This window comes from Podarcis pityusensis (genome assembly GCF_964106645.2).
Source record: "Podarcis pityusensis genome assembly, chromosome: 8".
In the NCBI taxonomy this organism is placed as follows: Eukaryota; Metazoa; Chordata; class Lepidosauria; order Squamata; family Lacertidae; genus Podarcis; species Podarcis pityusensis.
In genome coordinates this window covers 12,634,680-12,656,916 of record NC_138033.1, presented here as the reverse complement: position 1 = coordinate 12,656,916, position 22,237 = coordinate 12,634,680, and the positions used below count along the sequence as shown (strand labels likewise).

Here is a 22,237-nt window from a genome sequence, read left to right as displayed (position 1 = left end):
GAGAAAATAAAAGAAAGTGAGAAGAAACTGAGAGCAAAACCAAAGTCGCAGGAGATTTTGAGAGAAATAAAATTATATCAAGTACAATATATGGAAATGATGAATAAGGAAATAGAATGGAAAATTAAACAAATGAGACAAGAAACATTTGAATCAGCTAATAAATGTGGGAAATTGCTGCCCTGGCAAATGAAAAAAAGACAAAAATTAAATACTATCACAAATTTAGAAGTGGAAGGAAAGAATATACATAACCCAATTGAGATTAGAGACTGTTTCCAGAGGTATTTTAAACAATTATACACACAAGGGCCACAGAAAGAAATGGACATAGACAAATTTTTGAAGACAAATGGACTACAAAAAATCTCCCAAGAAAGCAAATTAATGTTGAACTATAAAATATCCGAACAGGAAGTAGAAGGTGCCATTCAAAATATGCAATTGGGTAAATCTCCAGGACCGGATGGGCTGACTTCTAGATATTATAGATCTTTGAAAGAGTGGCTATTACAACCTTTGAAGGAAGTCTGTAATGAAATATTGGAAGGGAAAAGGGCACCAGAGTCATGGAAAGAGGCGTACATTACACTTATACCGAAAACAGAGACTGAAAAGACTCAGCTTAAGAACTACTGCCCTATATCGTTACTTAATGTGGATTACAAAATTTTTGCAGACATTTTGGCCAAGAGATTGAAAAAAGTATTGTTGGAAGAGATCCATAAAGACCAAGCGGGCTTTCTCCCAGGAAGACACTTGTCTGATAATTTGAGAAATATAATTGATATTTTGGAAAAACTAGAAGTGAATATAAACACTAAAGCACTTCTGATATTTGTGGATGCGGAGAAAGCCTTTGACAACATCTCTTGGAGCTTCATGAAGAAGAACCTACAGGGGATGGGGGTAGGCCAAGGTTTTGAAAATGGTATAGGTGCAATATACTCTGAACAAAAGGCTAAATTAATTGTAAATAATGTGGTGATGGAAGAATTTAAGATAGAAAAAGGGACACGACAGGGGTGCCCAATCTCCCCACTGCTTTTTATATCGGTCCTGGAGGTTCTGCTGAATATGATTAGAAGGGACCGGTTGGTTAAAGGTATACAGGTCGGAGCCAAACAGTACAAACTGAGAGCATTTGCAGATGACTTAGTATTGACGTTACAGGAGCCAGAATCTAGTACTAAAAGGGTTTTAGAACTAATTCAAGAATTTGGTCAACTGGCAGGATTTAAACTGAACAAGTTAAAAACTAAGGTTTTAGAGAAAAATTTAACACTGATTGAAAGAGAGAGGTTTCAGAATGAGACAGGTTTAACAGTGGTTAAGAAAGTGAAATACCTGGGGATTAACATGACAGCCAAAAATGGGAACTTATTTAAAGATAATTATGAAAAATGTTGGACGGAAGTGAAAAAAGATTTAGAAATCTGGTCAAATTTGAAGCTTTCACTGTTGGGTCGTATTGCTGTGATAAAAATGAATGTATTGCCTAGAATGCTGTTTTTGTTTCAAACATTGCAAATTGTGGACAAGATGGACTGTTTCAAGAAGTGGCAGAGAGATATTTCTAGATTTGTCTGGCAGGGCAAGAAGCCCAGAATAAAAGTTAAGATATTAACTGATGCAAAGGAAAGGGGTGGATTTGCCCTGCCAGACTTTAAACTTTACTATGAATCAGCAGCTTTTTGCTGGTTGAAAGAATGGCTACTTCTTGGAAACACAGACATTTTGGACTTAGAAGGTTTTAACAATGTATTTGGATGGCATGCATATCTGTGGTATGACAAGGTCAAAGCGCATAAAGCATTTAAAAACCATATTGTCAGGAAAGCACTGTTTAATGTTTGGATAAGATACAAGGATTTGTTGGAAAATAAAACCCCAAGGTGGCTGTCACCGATGGAAGCGAAAGCTCTGAAAAGGCTCAATATGGAGGCTAATTGGCCGAAATATTGGGAAATTTTGGAACAAGATGGAGATAGACTGAAACTGCAGAGTTTTGAGAAACTAAAAAATAAAGTGCGAGACTGGCTTCATTATTATCAGATAATGGAGGCATATAATTTGGACAAGAAAATTGGTTTCCAGGTGGAAAAATCAAAATTAGAAACAGAACTGTTAGAACCCAAAACTAAGAATTTGTCAAGAATGTATAACTTGCTGTTGAAATGGAATACTCAGGATAAAACGGTGAAATCTGCTATGATTAAATGGGCACAAGATGTTGGACATAATATTATGTTTGCTGACTGGGAACAGTTATGGACCACAGGTATGAAGTTTACGGCATGTAATGTCCTAAGAGAGAATATTATGAAAATGATATACAGGTGGTACATGACCCCAGTCAAGCTTGCAAAAATCTATCATTTGCCCGACAATAAATGCTGGAAATGTAAAGAAACTGAAGGTACATTCTTTCACCTTTGGTGGACGTGCCCAAGGATTAAGGCCTTCTGGGAAATGATATATAATGAACTGAAAAAGGTATTTAAATATACCTTCTTGAAGAAACCAGAGGCCTTTCTCCTAGGCATAGTCGGCCAATTGGTACTCATTGCAAAGTATTGGAAGACACAAGATCTACCCACTCTGGAAGAATGGCAGATGAAGGTGATGGACTATATGGACTATATGGAACTGGCAGAAATGACTGGCAGAATCCGAGACCAGGGAGAAGAGTCGGTGGAAGAAGATTGGAAGAAATTCAAAGACTATCTACAGAAATATTGTAAAATTAATGAATTAATGAATGTTAGAATGATGTTGGATAGTAATTAAGTGGTTTCCAGCTGTAATGCTTTAAGGAAATATGAAAAAAGGGTTATAAATAGGTAAAAATTTAATATTATTACTTTTAAAGGATTTGCTGAACCAACAGATTGAAGTGGAATACAAAAAAGGGAGGTATGAGGAGGTCCGGGAAATAAGTCAAAGGAAAATAAGTAATGGAAAATCTGTGTGTTTTTAACTATTTTTATTTTGTATTTTTGTCATTTTTTTTTCATTTTTATTGTAATATTTTAAAAAATCTTAATAAATATCTTATAAAAAAAAATCACTGTGGCAACTTCTTTGAAAAAAAATAATAATACTGCAGTTTCCTGTATTGGCTATTGGGCTCATGCCTTGTTTTCTGGGGTTAGGCACTCTGGGAGCAGAATGCTGAACTAGAGGGGCCTTTGATGCAATCCAGCAAAAATCCTCTTATGTTCCTGACTCCTGAATCTCTCACTGGCTCTCCAAAATTCTGCCAAACAGTAGTAGGCTGCACTGGGTGCCTAGTGCAGCGTGGCAAATCTCAAAAAAGCAGCTGCAAATGCAAACAATGGACTGCATTTTAGAGCTTTCTTCAATGTTTCCTCATGATAAGTTGGGTGGGGAGCTTTTCACTGTATTTGTTTGAACTTTTGTGACGCCCTTATGATATTGTAAGCAACTCAGATTTCTTTGAAATATAGAGTGGTATAAATATATCATAAATCAATAAAATAACTAATCATTACCCATTTGTTCTTTTTATAAACACTCCTCTTTGCCACCGCAGATAACAAATATTCTTAATTTGATGAATACAGAGACAGAACATGGTTTTTATTTGCCACACCAATTTATTTTGATTATGAACAAAGATAAATTTAATCCCTATACCATATTTTCATGAGCCTGCAAGCCCCCCTTTCCTACTTTAGCTTCTCTATTCCCTGCATCCCATTCACCCTGCACTACAAGCCAAATAAAAGACTCAGGAGTCCTGTGAATGGCAGTCGCTCTTCCTCTCCCACCACCAGGCAAGCACCCTCCACCTCAGCTGCTGCGAGAAACAGTGTGATCCAAAAGGAAGAAGACATTGCTCTCTCCTAACTACTCTTCAAAGTTGAGCTGCTCTAGGGGAGGCAGAGTATCACTGCATCGTGCTCTGGTTATAGTGCCTGAAAGGACATCACTATGCATTGAATTCTTGGCCCATTTACAAAACGTTGGTGATGCACAGCCGTAGAAATGCTTGTCAGGAATTGCACTGTCATCTAGTAAAGAAAAAGAGACATTTTCACATGAGTGCCTGGGCAGTAACAGGTGAGTTTGTGTGCAGAAGAGAGAATCGGAGCATTTTATTGTTTATTAAGTGTATTGAACAAGTATAGAAAGCATCTCAGAACTATACATGTGATCAATTTGACATGGATGTTTAAAATTTAGATATTCCCACCCCAGGAATATAGAGTCTCATCTATATACATGCAAAGCAAAGATCATTACCACAGTTAGGGTTTCAGAAAAATAGAACTTTCCCCTACCAATACACATAGAGCATTTTCTGGCAGAAAGCCACAAACAGAGCAAGAGAGCAGTCCACCACCCTGTCTCCACCTCATTGGTTGGCAGTGCTACTTACCATGAGCAACAACAAACTCAATGCACTGGGTCTCAGCATTATGACACTTGATGGTCTTTGAGCCCTCACAGGCTTTTGAGAGAGAAGGAAAACAGGTCGGACACACCTTCCCATTTAACTGACTTTTTGGCTCTGTGGAAAACAACCCCAAAATCAACACATGGTTTCAGCCCATTTCTCCTCCCTCCCTCCCTCTCTTCCTTTTGTTACAGTGTAATAATTTCTTATTAAATTTTCAAAAAATTGATATAATCAATGCATAATCAATTTTTCAGACTCCCCACCCCATTTTCCACGGTCTTTTTACTTCTTTCCCTCTGCTGCACAATACCTTCTATTTCTTATACCAACGCATCAATACTTTATTCTTTAATTTCTTATGCTGCTCATATTTCAAATCCTGCTTGTGACTTCATCATACAATAATTTCCTTAAATAGTCTGAAATGGGCTTCCATTTTTCCACAAAGCAATCATTCTTAGATTCTCTTATTTTGCCTGTTAATTTGCCAATTCTGCATAATCCATCACCTTACTTATCCATTCTTTGGTGGTAACTTCTACTTCCTTCCATTTTTGTTCTTAGAGGATCCTAGCCACTGTTGTTACATACATAAACAACTTAAAATACATTTTTTTTTGGAACTTCTTCCCCTATAATCTCTAAGAGAAAATTTTCTGCTTTTTTTGTTTTTGTTTTTTGTATATAATCACTTTAGACATCTTTTATATCTCATCATATAACATTTGCCAAAAAACCTTCACCTTCTTAAAAGTCCACCACATATAAAAGAAAGTTCCATGTACCATTTATACTTCCACAATTATTTACAACCTTTAGCCAATTTGTTAGGTGATAAATACCATCTATACATTATTTTCATACTATTTCCTTTGGGAGTATAACAGGAAGTATATTTCATATCAATTTTCCACAATCTTTCCCATGCATCCATTTCTATATTATGTCCTAGTTCTTTAGCTCATTTTATCACTGCAGGTTTAACCAGCTCATCTTTTGTTTCCCATTCTAATAACATTTTATACATTTTTAATCAATTTTTCTCTTCCTTCAAGCAGAACCTTTACAAAGTCAAAACTTTGATCCATAAAACCTTTTAATACATGTTTTCAAAAATACACATTAATTTGAAAATATTGGAAAAGTCAGAAGGATTATGAGCTTGGGTATCACCCATCTTGTATTTCTTCTAACTTTTTCAATTAAACTTGCATTTCCTAAAAAACCCCGATTTTTCATTCATGCAAGACTTGATATCAGGTCCACACACTATACAAACTTCTCCTTATACAATTATTTAAAAATTCTCAATGTGCCTTTACCTTCCCATATCACAGGTAAGCGTACCACCCATACCGATTCCCATGTCCTTCCAAATTTAACAAATTTGTATTCTGTAAAGATATCCATTTCTTTAACCAAATCAGCCAGGTGCTTCATAATATAATTTTAAATCTGGCAATGAGAATCCATCACTTTCCTTAACATCCATTAGTATTTTAAATTTGATCCTTGGTCTTTCCCCCTGCTGGATGAATTTTCAAAAATTTATATTTCTATGATTCCTAGGCCTCAGTTCGCAGTCCTGTGAGATGGTTGTGACATTTCCACTTCATTCTGTTTCAGGAATTCATTATGCTGATGATGTAGATCTAGCTATTATCTCTAAAGATGAGACATAACACTTAAGGAACACTTAAATAACCAAAGACCCTGCATGGCTTCCTGTGCAACTATCCTGCATCTTCAGGCAGGGGAGGGAGAATAGGAAAGTGACCCATCCTCTTTTCTCAGCCTGCATTAGTTGCTGGTTTAGGCTTGGACTTCAAGCTATTCTTTGTCTTTTACTCCCTTTTATTTGCTTGGGTTAGTTTGGGAGACTTCCCTTCCTTCCCTAGCAATGCAAACTGTCAATAGAAGTTAAACCTGTTATTTGAGGCCTTTGCATTTTTAATTGGCTTTTGCTTTCTTGTTATGAATTAATTATTAATTAATTATTTGTACTCCGCCTATCCGGCTGGGTTTCCCCAGCCACTCTGGGCAGCTTCCAACAAAGATTAAAAATACATTAAAATGTTACACATTAAGAACTTCCCTAAATGGTGCTGCCTTCAGATGTCTTCTAAATGTCAGGTAGTTGTTTATCTTTTGTCCTTTTCACGTTATTTCCTTCAATCTGTGGAGCATTACTGAAAGTTTTCAGCTTCCTGTTCCCCAAGGTCATGGTTGGGGGGTCCTGCCACACCATATTAGAAGAGCCAGGATGTCACCCTGTAGCTGGTGTTCCAGAGGTGGAGTTACTACTAGGGAAACTATCTGAAGAAGTGTGTATGCACACAAAAGCTCCTAACAATAAGGCGCTACTGGAAGGAATTTTTTTTATTTTGTTTCTATTAGGGGAACACTGTTTCCATGAGCCCTAGCTTCCATCACAGTGTCCCGTTGCACCAGAAGTAGTTTAGTCATGCTGGCCACATGATCTGGAAAGCCGTCTGCAGAGAAACGTCAGCTCCCTCTGCCTGAAAAGCGAGATGAGTGCTGCACTCCATAGTTGATTTCGACTGGACTCAACCATCCAGGGGTCCTTTACCTTTACCTTTTATCTTACTAAGAGACAGCATGGGGACCACCTTTAGTGTCCTCTAACCAGCTGCAGGGAAGCTTCATCTTGGGCTTCATCTAAGATTTCCAGTGTCAGCTATATGATATCATTTGTCTAAGGGCAATCATGCAAAATCCCTAAAGCCTCAATGCTATTTATGCCCAACGGTATATACAAATATGCATATACTTACGTTTTAGAAATTTCTTGAGGCACTCTCTACCATAACAACACTCCCTGAAATTAAGCATGAAACGACCATCTTCTCTGGTGAAACTATAGTTCTGCGTGCTGCAATCTGTAGTACATCCCTCTTCAAAGTTGAAATTAAGAGAGCCATCTGTGAGAGAACATTAGAAGGAATACCTAGATCAGCAAAAATTCAAATCATTACTCTCCTGAACGAAATGTTTGTGATGCTCCCTTATATACATACATTGAGCAAATGGGTGAATACAGAAAAAAAGTATCTCACAAGCACTGAATTTAGCAAGCTAATCCTGAAAGTAGTTTCTTCCAGAATCACCTCATAATTACAGTATAATTTCTTCTGCCAACCATGTGAATATTCCAGGATCGTTCCTTTAAAAGTTGCACTTAAATGAGACATGATTGACTGTATTTTCTGCACAAACAAAATGGCAAGGGCCTGGAATAGGCTGATGTGCCACCCAATGGATATACAGCTAGTTGATCCATTGGCTGACTCAAGAAGCTGTCTTATACTATGTAACATATATCTCAGAGAGTGGAGAATACAGACTTCTCTTTCCTCTATTTTTCTCCTTCTTTTGATCTCACTTCTGACCGGCTATCTTAAGGGAATAAATCTTTTTCCATGCATTTTGCTACGGGGAAATGTCTGCAAAGGTTTTCCTTTTTCATATATGTGTGTGTGTGTGTGTGTGTGTGTGTGTGTGTGTGTGGCTTCAGCTGCTGCCAGGGTGTAACCAAAAGGGTTTGAGGCTTAGGTTGTTTCTATATACTGCAGGCCTATTTGGCAGCAGCTGCTTGCTTTCAGAACGAGTGGTGGAGCATTGTACAATGTTCATTTGATGGGGCTAGGATCAGGTAAATTCTTTCTGATTGATCTGAGAATCTCCATTCCATCCCTCCTTTCCAGGAGTGCAGAATTGTTTAACTCCTGTGATATTGTACCATTCTGTGTGCCAAAATATGGGGGGGGGGGGAATGAAGAACATGAAAAGAACATGAAAAGGAAGAAAATGTTAAATATTGAATATTGTTATGCATTATGCTTCAGTTAGATAATAGTATTTGCAGCTTAATTTTCTTGAGTTGTGGGTTTAAATGTTTTCCCTACAAACATGAGAATGCCAATAGATTAAATAAAATTTAAAAATGATGATACACTTTGCCGTTGAAGCAAGAAAGAAAAGCAATAGAAACCACCTAACACAAAGTAATTGCTTCATTTTGCTAATTACACTAGTCAAGGAAGGGTAAGTTGTGAGCAATGTTCAAGTTATGTCCCTAGGTTAAAAAAAAATAAATCTTAAATTGTGAGTTTAATAAAATCACTGCAAACACTACCCATAAATCAAACATAGGGTGCATTAAATATTTTTCAGGCATAGTATTTTTCAGCATAGTAATTCCATGTTGTCCAGCCCTCATATGGTTGCTGCAAGCTGGAAAGTATTGAGATGTCACTACTGGATATGTGGGGAGTGAGTCTGAGTTTTTCCCCCATACTGGTATAGCACTTGTTATTGAAAGTAGGTAATTCCTCCTGTGTGAGTATAAAATATTCTACCTGAGAGATTAAAGAAATTTGAAGAAATTTGGACACATTTGACTGATTGGTTGCAGTATTTTTAGCTAAATGAAACATTCCAAAAGGACAAACAGAAAGGCTTTTCCACAGAAATTTCAAGACTTGAGAAAGACTTGAGAAAGACACACACAAAAAAAAAAACACTCTTACTTGTACAGACTGGGAGGTGAAGGAGGAAGGAGTAACATCTGTCATGGTACAATGGGCCAGAGATTTTGGGTACAACATCAAGATGGAATCATGGGAGAGGTTGTGGAGGGAGGACCTAAAATTCACAGCGTGCTACAATTTGAAAGAGAATTTCATAAAGATGCTCTACAGATGGTACTTAACATCTGTAAAACTGGCCAGAATGTATAAATCTAGATCAAACATCTGTTGGAGATGCAGGGAGATGGACGGCACCATGATCCACATGTGGTAGCACGGCAAAAAAAATCAGGGAATTTTGGGAAACGATTTACAATGAACTTATGTTTAAATATTCCTTCCCAAAGAAGCCCAAAGCCTTTCTGCTAGGTATAATGAGCAATGAAATTCCAAAAAGGGTAAGGAAAATCTTTATGTATGCGGTAGCAGCAGCTAGGATTCTAATTGCTAAGGTATGGAAAGGGGATTCTATCCCCTCAAAATTAGATTGGCAAAATAAAAAGCTAGAATATACAGAACTAGCAAGATTAACAGTGAGATTCCAAGAACCTACAAATCAAAGATTCAATAGAGAGTGGAATATCTACAGAGAATATTTAAAAGAACATTGTAATGATATAAATTCTTTGGCAGGCCTGGAATAATTTGTGCATGAATTAAGAAATCGTTACATAATTAAAATAACAGAGGAATTTAGGAGAGAGTTAAGTGCACAGAGTAATGAAACTTAGGAACCACAGTGGGGGGATTGGAAGTCATGTCAGAAATAGCGATGGATGAACTTAAACTTTTCTTTTTCAGTATGTATGTACGGTGTGTAGAGTGTTAATTACTCAATTGCCTTTTGATGATTGAAGCATATTGTTTTGTTTTCTATTTGTTTTGTTATGTTTCTAAAATTAATAAAGCATTAATTTTTTTTTTAAAGTATAAAATATTCTACCTAAGAAGGTTCCATGTTGAAATGAATATGGAACCATTTTCCTTTTTAAAAAACGGGAGAATGATAGAGAAAATAATAATTCCATAGAATTGTATCATTTGGATTATACCTCCAGTCTCTGAACCATTTGAATTTACCCAGCAATGGGATGGCAAGCCCCTGTCCCCCAAAACCTCATGCCATCTGGGAAGACTGCAATCTTTGTCCCTACACCCAGCTCAGGGGCAACCCTTACCAGTAAATTCTTGGGGTTTGCTAGATGTTTTTTTTTATATATATATAATATTTATTGGAGTTTACAATAAAAATAAATGTAACAGAGATTGTAACAAATATCTTAACAAACTTTCACATTTATTTTTTTTTGACTTCCTCACATCTCCCGCTCCCACTTTCAGCGTTATAACTTTTTACCAGCAATTTGTTAACTTATTTACTTTCTTATATCCCTTCTATATATTCATAATCTTATAATTCTCAAAAAGAGTTATATTTTCTCAAATCTCACTTATTTTCTTAAGACATCTAAGTTAGTGGTGCTCAATTTATTTATGATCTAGCATCCTGATTAGCATTCACTCAAATTGCAATGTTTTTGTAAATAGTTCTTAAATTTCTTCCAATCCTCCTCCATCCTCTCTTCTCCCAGGTCACGGATTCTGCCAGTCATCTCAGCTAGTTCCATATAGTCTATCAGTTGCATCTGCCATTCTTCCAGTGTGGGTAGATCTTGAGTTTTCCAGTACTTTGCAAGAAGTATCCTTGCCGCTGTTGTTGCATACCTGAAAAATGTCCAATCCTTCTTTACCACCCCTTGGCCGACAATACCCAAAAGAAAGGCCTCTGGTTTCTTAGTGAAGGTATACTTAAATACCTTTTTCAGTTCATTATAAATCATTTCCCAGAACGCCTTCACTTTAGGGGAAGTCCACCAGAGATGGAAGAATGTTCCTTCGGTCTCTTTACATTTCCAACACTTATTATCAGACAGGTGGTAAATTTTTGCAAGTTTGACTGGGGTCATGTACCATCTATATATCATTTTCATTACATTTTCTTTCAAAGCATTACATGCAGTGAATTTCAATCCAGTACTCCACAGCCTTTCCCAGTCCTCAAACATGATATTATACCCAATGTCCTGTGCCCACCTTATCATAGCCGATTTGACCATTTCATCTTGTGTATTCCATTTTAACAGCAAGTTATACATCCTTGAAAGTACCTTAGTCTTTGGTTCTAACAATTCTGTTTCTAGTTTCGATTTCTCCACCTGGAACCCTAGTTTCTTGTCATTTTTAAAAACTTCTTTAATCTGAGCGTAGTGTAACCAGTCTCGCACTTTATCCTTCATTTTCTCCAAACTCTGCAATTTCCAATTGTCTCCATCTTTTTCTAATATTTCCCAATATTTAGGCCATTTGGCCTCCATATTGGGTCTTTTTCGGGCCTTAGCTTCCAAAGGTGAAAGCCACCTTGGAGTTTTATTTTCCAACAAGTCTTTATATTTTGTCCAGACATTAAACAGTGATTTTCTGACAATATGGTTCTGGGGTTTGCTAGATGTTGCCATAGGTGAACCCTAACATTGGTAAACCCCAACTGTCTTTCAACCAGCAGGTGGACTGATTGATCATTGGTTACATACTCAATGCCTGCACCAAACCTGTTTTCAACTATAATCTATAAAGTTGTGGACTAATCTGAAACCAACACATGTCTCCTTGTATTCATCATTGGCTGCACACCTGACCACTGTATCACTTGTGTCTGAACCCACAAAGAGTAGACTCTGATTATGTTGGGTGCTAATGAGTGGCGAGTGACCTGCCAGTGAGGTATTGTTACTTAGGATTTGGCCATTGGGAAAACCAGTTGGTGATGGAGCTGTAAGGCAAAAGCCAGAGAAAGATAAGGCCTAAATATTCATTCAGAATGTATTAACTTTAATCAGGTGGCAAAGCTCAGAAGAAGGTTGCCAGTGGTTCTCCAAGGCTAAGAGGCTGCCCTATGGAATGGTGTGGGGGAGGCTGCACACTTTATTAGTTATTGACATGGAAAAGAGCCATCTCACTGCCTGCTTCCCAACACTGGAACTCCCTCCCAGGAGAAGCTAGATTGCCTCCCGTCTTGTCCTTCTCCTGGCAGGTGAAGACCTCCTTGTCCCAACAGGCTTTTGGGGAATTACTGTTTTTATTGAAAAGGATGCTACCACTTTTTATTGTAATCATTGGTACATTTTACACACACACACACACACACACACAATTCTACTAATATTTAATTAATTGTTGAAAAGAATGAATTCTACAACACTGGGTGAGATCAGCATTCTGCGGCTTCCCCCCAGATATCCCAGGGTCTAAATGTTGGACCCGCACACTTAGGTATAATCTTACACAAAGGCTTTATACTCACTCATATTACTGGAAGTAACACGAACAAAGCAACTGCCACCTTCGGTAGTTTCACAAGTTCCTGATTTTTTTTGATTTGTTTTCTTTACTGTACATTTCATAGCTATCACTGCAAAGAGAAGAGAAGAAGAAATATTCAGTGCCAAATACATCAGTTCCTCAGTTGTGGAAAAATGAAGTCTACATTCCCACCTGGATACAATCTCCCAAGCCAGACATGCATAATCTTATTGGTCTCAAGAGCCACATGAGCGGGTTGCGGGCTGCATGCACAGTGACACACATCTTTCCCCTATCTCACACACAGGAACATCTCCAGACACAAAGATGGAGAGACACACAGTCTTCATCCATTTTACTATTATGAATGCATACACTAAAGCAGGGACTGTCACGGCTAAAATGGCCGCTGTTTCTTTAATGTGAATAAAGCTGGGTCAGCATGACTCAGCGGCCTGCACCAAGTTGTATATATAGAGTGAGAAATGTTAGGCTGAGGCTGAGGCTGGTGTTTGGGTTGGTTGGTTGGTTAGTGCTGGTGTGTATAGTTATTCAGTCGTGTTTTGCACAAAGACTTTTAAGAATAAAACTCTGCAAGGATATTCTCGTGAACTCTTTTATGCAGACAAGGGTCCGAGGACCAGGCTGAAGAGACAAAGGGAGGTCAGAACCCTTTCCTTCTTTTTTTTGCTTTTTACAAACACTGACAGGGACGTCCTCCCCCACAACACACAGTGAGGTGCACAATGGGATTTTAGCAGCACTCATGTTGTATGTGAAGAAAGCCAACCTCATGAAAAAGAAGTACACTCCACAAGGCTGTCTTCCAAAATTTGGAGTCCAGCTTCCCACTATTCCAATAGTTTTAGCTTCATTTATCCTTCCTAGAGCCAATATCAGTTTGCCTTCTCTAGCCCACTGCATATCCCCTCCTCCATTTGAAAAAGCAGTTCAAGATTGCAGCTTCCTACTCACCTTCAGAAACGATGGCCAAGAAGAGACAAGTACTCAGGAAGATCTTCATAGTGCTGGAGAGATCAAAAGCTGAGGAGAACTCAGTTCAAAGAAGCAGGCAACTGATGGAGGAAGAGGCTGCCTTGGAGGATTTATAGGCTAAGAAGAGAAGCCCTAGGCAGAACTGGTCCAGTGAGGGGGTGGGAAATGATGACAGTAGAGATTGCATGCTTTCCCAAACATCTTGTAATTTTATATTGGAACACAAAGCATGGAGTAGAAATTGCATTAAGTCATTTTTGGGAACTGTATGAAATTCTGACAGCTGCCTCTTCTTTTGCATTCTCAGGGATAAGAAACATATATTTTAAATCCTTAAATCACCTTTGGAAAGCCCATGAAAATTCACCAAATAACTTTCCAGTCTATCCCACCCCAATTTCACCACAATGGAAGCCACTCTTACGGAACCACTCTTCTTCAGAAAGTACACTGAATGAATACCACTTTGAGACGATTGGAGTTTGACTGCTATTAGACTATTTCCTTCTAGGTTCAAGTGGCTAGAACACACAACACCTTGAAGATACCGAGCAAAGAATTCAAAGATCTCCGTTACATAGTATAGCCACTTATGTTGTTTATGCACAGCAAAATAATTTCCCTACCTTCATTACTCGCATCATGACTCTACTAATACAAGGCTATATTTTTAATGAAGAATGCTGAGTCACACCAGGAATTTAGTTATCTTAAACATACTATTATTATTAGTAGTAGTATTATTATTAATAATTTATTTATACCCTGTCCATCTGGCTGGGTTTCCCCAGCCACTCTGGGCAGCTTCCAACAAAATATTAACATACAATTGTCTATTAAACTTTAAAAGCTTCCCTAAACAGGGCTGCCTTCAGATGTCTTCTAAAAGTCTGGTACAGTGGTACCTCTGGTTACATATGCTTCAGGTTACATACGCTTCAGGTTACACACTCCGCTAACCCAGAAATAGTACTTCGGGTTAAGAACGTTGCTTCAGGATGAAAACAGAAATCGTGCTCCGGCGGCGCGGCAGTGGCAGCAGGCCCCATTAGCTAAAGTGGTGCTTCATGTTAAGAACAGTTTCAGGTTAAGTATGAGCCTCCGGAATGAATTAAGTACTTAACCCGAGGTACCACGGTAGTTGTTTTTCTCTTTGACATCCGGTGGGAGGGCATTCCGCAGTGCAGGTGCCACTACCGATAAGGCCCTCTGTCTGGTTCCCTGTAGCTTGGCTTCTCGCAGTGAGGGAACTGCCAGAAGGCCCTCGGCACTGTACCTCAGTGTCCGGGCAGAACGATATGGGTCGAGACGCTCCTTCAGGTATACTGGACCGAGGCCGTTTAGGGCTTTAAAGGTCAGAACCAACACTTTGAATTGTGCTTGGAAATGTAATGGGAGCCAGTGTAGGTCTTTCAAGACCAGTGTTTTGGGGTCTCGGAGGCCGCTCTCAGTCACCAGTCTAGCTGTCGCATTCTGCATTAGTTGTAGTTTCTCGGTCACCTTCAAAGGTAGCCCCACGTAGAGCGCGTTGCGGTAGTCCAAGCGGGAGATGCACCACTCTGGCGAGACAGTCCGCGGGCAGGTAGCGTCTTAGCCTGCGTACCAGGTAGAGCTGATAGATAGCTGCCCTGGACACAGAGTTAACCTGCACCTCCATGGACAGCTGTGAGTCCAAAATGACTCCCAGGCTGCGCACCTGGTCCTTCAGGGGCACAGTAACCCCATTCAGGACCAGGGAGTCCTCCATACCAGCCTGCCTCCTGTCCCCCCAAAACAGTATTTCTGTCTTGTAAGGATTCAACCTCAATCTGTTAGCTGTCATCCATCCTCAAACCACCTCCAGATACTCACACAGGACCTTCACCGCCTTCACCGTTCTGATTTGAAAGAGACGTAGAAATGGGTATCATTCGCATACTGTTGAACACCTAGCCCAAACCCCCTGATGATCTCTCCCAGCGGTTGCATGTAGATGTTGAAAAGCATGGCGGAGAGGACAGAACCCTGAGGCACCCCAGAAGTGAAAGCCCAGGGGTATGAACATTCACCCCCACCACCACTTTCTGAACATGGCCCAGGAGGAAGGAGCGGAATCACTGTATAACAGTGCCCCCAGCTCCCAGCCCCTCTAGATGGTCCAGAAGGATGTTATGGTCAATGGTGTCAAAAGCCACTGAGAGATCCAGCAGAACTAGGAAACAGCTCTCACCTTTGTCCCTAGCCCTCCGGAGATCATCGACCAGTGCAACCAAGGCAGTTTCAGTCCCATGATGAGGCCTGAATCCCGACTGGAAGGGATCCAAACAGTCCGCTTCTTCCAGGCGTGCACAGGTACCCCATTCAAGTCTAGGGAGTCCCCCCCCACCCCATCCCCCAAGAACAGTCCTTCTGTTTTGTCAGGATTCAACCTCAATCTGTCAGCTGCCATCCATCCACCAACCACCTCCAGACACTCACCCTGGATGATTTAATACATACACACCAGAAAATGCATCTATGTACACAACTGAACTGAACTTGGGCCACAGTCCAGCCCCACAAACTCAGGGCCCATCTATCCTGGATCCTTTCCAAAATTAGTTCAGAGGCATGACTAATATTTCAGACCCTCCAAGTGTCCCTATTTTCCAGGGACTGTCCCAGATTTTCAGAAGTTTCTGATTTGATCCCAGAATATCCTAATTATATATATTTGACCAGGAAGAAGGGGAGATTTTGTATTTTTGTCCCCCTCTCAAATTATGAGCAAATGGATCCAATTTTGCTGAGTTCTTTCACAAAATTGTAGAACAAAAGCTAAAGGATACCTATTCTGATCCTCGTGTGATTCAAGGCTTATAAAAAGCAGAAATAGCAGAATCGCTGCGCATCCTTGTATGCTGTATAGCATTTGGGTATTTAGCCAGTGATGAAGCACCACAGAGGCAGATTTAGAGGATCATGGACTGCAAGAAAATCAAACCTATCCATTCTAAAGGAAATCAGCCCTGGGTGCTCACTGGAAGGACAGGTCCTGAAGCTGAGGCGCCAATACTTTGGCCACCTCACAAGAAGAGAAGACTCCCTGGAAAAGACTCCGATGTTGGGAAAGATTGAGGGCACATGGAGAAGGGGATGACAGAGGATGAGATGGTTTGACAGTGTTCTCGAAGCTACCAGCATGAGTTTGACCAAACTGTGGGAAGCGGTGGAAGACAGGAGTGCCTGGCATGCTCTGGTCCATGGGGTCATGAAGAGTCGGACACGACTAAATGACTAAACAACATAGAATGCAAGGTGAGAGATGGGGGGAGGCGACAAATTTTGGTGTCTCACAGGGTGCCACTGAAATTTGACCCCAAAGTCTGCCAGTGGCCACCAGATTATACAGAGAGAAAGTGATGGGGAGATATCTGAGGTCAGAACTGCCAAAGCATTAGTTATATATAGCCATGTTTCTATTCCTCCAAAATAATGAAAGGGGGGGGGGAGAGGAATGATGCCTTATTTTTCTGAAGCAGATTTAACTTTAGACCCCCCAAGAAGAATTGTTTCACAACAAAGAGGCCTGTTTTCTTGAACGTAAATGAGCACTAAACCCTTGACAGGGAGTGCCTTTCTGCTGAAGTAAATCCATCTCCTTCATTCTTCATTTTCTGGAGGATTTTGAAAATTTCTATTCTCCCAGGCATTTAAAAGCTGAAAGGCACTGCTCCTAGCAGCCTTGAATTTACTGTATTATCTGGAAACAGTTATTGCTAATTTTCAATGTTCTTAAGGTTTCTCAACCTTTTAAGATTTTTTTTTAAAAAACAGTTTCTTAATATACATTTTTCTTTTATATTTACTAGTGTCTTCTTTCTGTTGTCACCTGTCCTGGTTCCTTCGGAGGAATGGTGGGGTTGCAATGCATGTTAATAAATGAATATGGCTGAAAACAAAATACTGATCCTTTAAGGATTGTACGTCTAACACCTAATTCTGCTTCCTGCAGATTTTTAACAGATCTGGCTTCTTATCCAATGACAGCTAGGCACCCTCCGGAGTCTTGCACTATAAAAAACCAGTTGAATATTCAGGCTGAGTTCCTTTGGGAGGAATGATGGGATGGAACTTTAATAAATAAAATCAAATAAAAAATGAAGTATCAACAGTCCTGCTCCATGTCGATTATAAAGGGGGTGCATAGTCTGTCAAAGTCTCGTCTCTTATGGTTTATTGAGACCCCAGACAGAGAGATATGGAGCTGCTTTTGGTTCCCAGGACAGGGGATCCCAACCCTAGGTACATATTATAAAAGGGCCCCATAGTTTCTCAAACTGTTGTCTCTTTTGGCTTCCCTCACTCAGGCACATGAGCAATTGTATTCAATTAGAGAAAATTATGAAAGCACAGTTTTTTGGCAGGTACATTATGGAAAGACTCTTCTTCAGCAGGTACACTGGGTGAGCCCCACTTGAAGCCAATTAGGAGTTTGGCTGCTGTAAGAAGATATGCAGGAAATTTCAGCTGGCCAGAACTTGCATCAGCCTGCTAAATCAGGCCATCTGTTCAAGAAAACCATTTTCACAGTGGCCAACCAGATGCCTGGCATAGCCAGCAAGCAGGACCTGAGAACAACTCCACAGCTGGTTCCCAGAAGTAGACATTAAGAGCCAAACTGCCCCAGATGTCAGACATAGAACATAACCATCAAGTTTAGTAGCCATCAATAGACAAATTCATGGAGGATGAGGGTAATCTGCAATTTAACACATCCAAGTTGTTGGACACCATTACTTCTTCTGATACCAGATTCCAAAGATTAAATACTTGCTGTGTGATGTAGTTATTGCTTCCATCTGTCCTGAATTTTCCCTCCTTCCGTTTCATTGCTTGTCCACCGGTTCTATTGTTATGAGAGAAGGTTACTAGACAGAGTGGCTACATTTCCTCTGGTATGAAAGCCAAGAAGCCTCTGGGAGTCTGCTCTGCTCATGCCTTGTTTTGAAATAATCCCAAGGGCATCTGCTTCAACTCTCTGAGAACAGGATGCTGAACTAAATGAGCTTTTGGTGTAGTCCAGAAGGGATCCTCTTATGTCCCTGACTCCTCAGTGCATCTCCAGTGGCCTATCAAATAATACTAATCTGCCCTGGTTGCCATGAACTGTGTAGCAAATTTCCAGAAGAATTGTGCACTATAGCCCAAAGTCAGCTGCAGTTAAATACTTTATTCAGTATCTTTATTGTGGTCCATCGACCATAACATGGATTCAGAATAAAATACAGATACATACAGACAACCCCCCAGGGAAAGAAGACCAAAGCGTTATTTGTTTAGTCAACATACCCATGACTAAACAAAGAACACTTTGGTCTTCCTTCCCTGGGGGTTGTCTGTATGAATCTGTATTTTATTCTGAATTCATGTTATGGGTCGTTGCACCACAATAAAGATTATTATTATTATCTGCTCCCTCTGCACATCAGATTCGTAGACCTCCCCAGTCCCACCCCATGCAGCTACTACTAGCCATGAGTTTAACCTGTCAAGGACCCATGTTTGAGACCACTTCTCTCTTCTATTCTGCAGGCCTGCTTTGCACCCAATTTCCCTTTCGCACCCCATGCCCCCTCCCCTTCTTTTTGTGCAACCCACTTGGAAGGGAAGCCAGCATGTGGTTGCCTCCTGTATCTTCCTCCTGCCACAGATTACAACTAATATGCCCCTTCTCACCTTCCACCCAATTTGGAAGCCACCCCCTCCTATTCTGCAGACTCTTTCATGCCCCTGCTTTAGTCTTCACTATGTCCCCATGCCAGCTGCTCCCTTCTTGTTTGTTTGTTTGTTTGTTTGTTTGTTTGTTTGTTTGTTTGTTTTGCAACCCTCCTGGCACAGTCTTCTTATACTTTACCTCTTTCCCCACACCTTCTCTTTGCTCATCTCAGCTTTCCCTTGCACACAGGTCTCCCACTCTACAGTCTCCTTTGAGGAAATGAACATGCACACGCACTATTATCACCTTCACTCCTAACTTCCCCCTTCCTCATTTTATTATGCTCCCTGGCACACAAGCCTTCTCCCTTTCCTCTTCTCTGCTTTTCTGCAGCCTGTTTTAGCCACACACATAAGGTTGATATGCTTATTTGACTCTTATAAGGAATCCTGTTGGCTGGTTGTTCAGTTAGAGACAATTAACTTCAGCTTATTGCAGTTGTGTGTTTCTGAGTGTTCCCATTTTAGCAGTTTCATAGTGTGGGAGCATGGGGGGCATGCCCCTGGGCACATGTTTGTGAGGGGGCATGACCAGGTGCCCCCATGACACAACAATCAAAAGTGTCTTTACACAGAGAGAGAGACACTCACACAAACACTTCCTTCTAAGCAAGCAAGGGATATAAGCAATTTGTCATATTAGATAATATGATGAAACCATGCTTCTTCAGCAGGTACATAATGGACCCACTCTTCTTCCAAGGTATACTGGGTGATCACCACTTCAACACAATTAAGATTATGGCTGCCCTCAGATTTCATAACAACTTCAAGTGGCAAGAACTTAGCCTGCAGGATCAGGTCATCTCTCAATCTCCTCTGAGGACACGTCATCCCAAAATCTACTCTAATTTGCTGTCATGAGCACATGCTGCCGCAGTAAAGGCCAAAAAAATTTTCCTCAAAAAACCCCACAAGAGTTAGGTAATAATTTGAAATAGTCCACAACTTTATTGAATACAGAAGTAAGTAGGATTTCGCCAAGGCATTGGGTATCAATGTGGTATCAAGCAGCCCATCTGTTGGTTGATAAATAGGGAGTCACCCCTAACATGGACCAAGTGCACTGACCCCACTTGGGCTGCCGATGGGAAAGCTGCTAAAGCCCAATGTTCCCCGTGTGGACTTCTGGACAGAGACACCCTTCCTGGACCTATATTGAAAAAGGTGGGGAAGTGAATACCCAGATAGAAAATGCTGGGTTGTTTTTTAAATATAATTTTAATTTCCAATTTTCTCTATTAATTCTTCTAACTGATTTATGTTGTAATTGTTATATTCAATTATGTTACTATTATTAATTGCTTGTAAGCCACTTTGTGACTCGTGGGAGTGAAAAGCAGCATAGAAATAAAATAAATGAAATGAAATGTAGCTCAAAGTGTGGCTAGGCAGGCCTCAAGTTTCTGTATCTTCTCTTCCAGCATGGCAACCATTTTGCAATTGCACTTGGGCTGATGCAATATGATGCCATATGTTGCAATCAGGAGTTCGACATACAGTGAAGTACACTGTTGCCAATGAAATGATGTACTCAATGGGTACTGGGTTATCTATAAATGACCATCTTTGTATCTCCAAAACAGGAGCCAACTGACAGATAATATTGTCATTTTCGTGTTCAAAATTAGTAAAGATTGGTTATTTTCATTTCAGAAGCATTATGTGTGTTATACAGTGACACCAGGAAGACCTTTCTGTCAAAGCTGTTCAGAGTCGCTTCAGAGGTTGTGAATCTCTTCTGTTAGTGAGAATGGGAGGTGGAAGGTGATCGCATGATTTGGTGCTGTAGGGAGGGGAAGTGGAGGCACCCAATCTGACACCCCCAGAAAATGCATTTTGAAGTCTTCACTTTCTTTGAGCACAAAAACTAGAGAACTGGAAAATATAAGAGATACCTAGTTTGATGCATGTATTAGGTCAGGAAGTGTGATTCATGGTGCACCTAAAATGCAGAACAAGCAAAATCCTTGAACATCCCTACGGATACAGCTGGACGAGAGGGCCAGCAAGCAGACATAAGAATGAACAGACAGCAGGTGATGAGGAGTTGTTGCAGGACAGAATGGCCAAATGATTAGTTATGGCCACATTTTATTCCCCCCAAATAGTGAAAGCGGGGAGAACAAAGTGTTGTTTTTTCTAAGAAGATTTGGCTTTTGATCTGAAACTGAGTTGGACAGACTTCAAAGTTCTTCATTGTGAAACCTGGTTCCAAACTGAGTCATGTGGTCTGTGGACATCCCTACTACAAATATCTACTGGTCACGATGCCTATATGTTCTAGGGTTGCCGTATGTCTGTGATTTCCCTGACATATTGCAGAAAAATAGCTCAAAAATTAACAAAACTATAAAAAACCTCAACAACTTTGCCAACTTCTCTGTCCAGATTTTCTCTGTTTGTTTTATGTGCTTCTGACAGATATCTGGTTAAGCACTGTGATAACACTATGCTGGACTAAATGGGCTTTTGGTCAAAATCAGTAGGAATCCTATTATGTCCCTGATTCCTGACTCCTGTAGTGGGTCCCAGAGTTCTGTCAAACAGTAATCATCTGCACTGGTTGCCTATCGTTTTATGCAAAGTTTCCAGACAAACAGTCACAAACCTAAATTGGGCTGCATTTCAGCCCCGCCTCTGGAAAAATACGGTGGGAAGATTTTTTTATGATATTTATTTGAAATACAGAGTGCTGTATAGAATAACCATCTGTATAAAATAATAACACCCAGCTACAACCATTGCCCTTAATTGCCACCTCCACCTAATATTCTTAATTTGACACATATAAACACAGAGCACATTTTATTTGCCACAGCAATTTATTATTAACCATACACCATATCATCATGAGGAAGAGTCCCCAAGCACCACCTTTCTACTTTAGCTTCTCTATTCCTCTGTGCTTTGACCAGCATCGTTGAATTATTTTTGGGTTATCAGGTGGGTAACTTACAGCTCAACTGAAGCTGCAAATTGTGGGATCCTGAAGGAAGAAGATGTTGTTCTCTCCAAACTACCCTTCAAAGTTGAGCTGCTGTGACGAAGGTGCAACATCACAGCATAGGGCATTAGTTATAGCACCTGAAAACTACTCATTATACTGTGATTTCTTGGCCAACTCACAAAAAGATGGGGTGCCACAGCATTTATAAAACACATCAGT

The 22,237-nt window shown here is 40.1% G+C and overlaps 2 protein-coding genes across 2 annotated transcripts in view; both read right to left on the bottom strand.

The window, feature by feature from the left end:
- Positions 1-22,237, bottom strand: part of LOC308483159 (tigger transposable element-derived protein 1-like) — a gene marked incomplete at its 5' end in the record, with an annotated part of 108,162 nt that overhangs the window by 60,082 nt on the left and 25,843 nt on the right. The window lies entirely within an intron of this gene.
- On the bottom strand, positions 3,598-13,479 carry LOC308484040 (phospholipase A2 inhibitor gamma subunit B-like). The gene is made up of 5 exons (XM_081018538.1): positions 13,312-13,479; positions 12,338-12,445; positions 7,222-7,368; positions 4,406-4,537; positions 3,598-4,037 (listed from the first exon to the last, which is right to left on the bottom strand). Exons 1-5 carry the CDS (start codon positions 13,358-13,360, stop codon positions 3,874-3,876), a joined length of 600 nt encoding a protein of 199 aa, XP_080874664.1. The 5' UTR covers positions 13,361-13,479; the 3' UTR covers positions 3,598-3,873.

Coding starts and splice junctions, on each gene's coding strand:
- LOC308484040 (XM_081018538.1), bottom strand. CDS start 13,360: ATGAAGATCTTCCTGAGTACTTGTCTCTTCTTGGCCATCGTTTCTGAA. Junction 7,369..12,337: donor TGTTACTTCCAGTAATATGA/GTGAGTATAAAG, acceptor GTTCTCTCACAG/ATGGCTCTCTTAATTTCAAC. Junction 4,038..4,405: donor TGAGTTTGTTGTTGCTCATG/GTAAGTAGCACT, acceptor TTTCTTTACTAG/ATGACAGTGCAATTCCTGAC.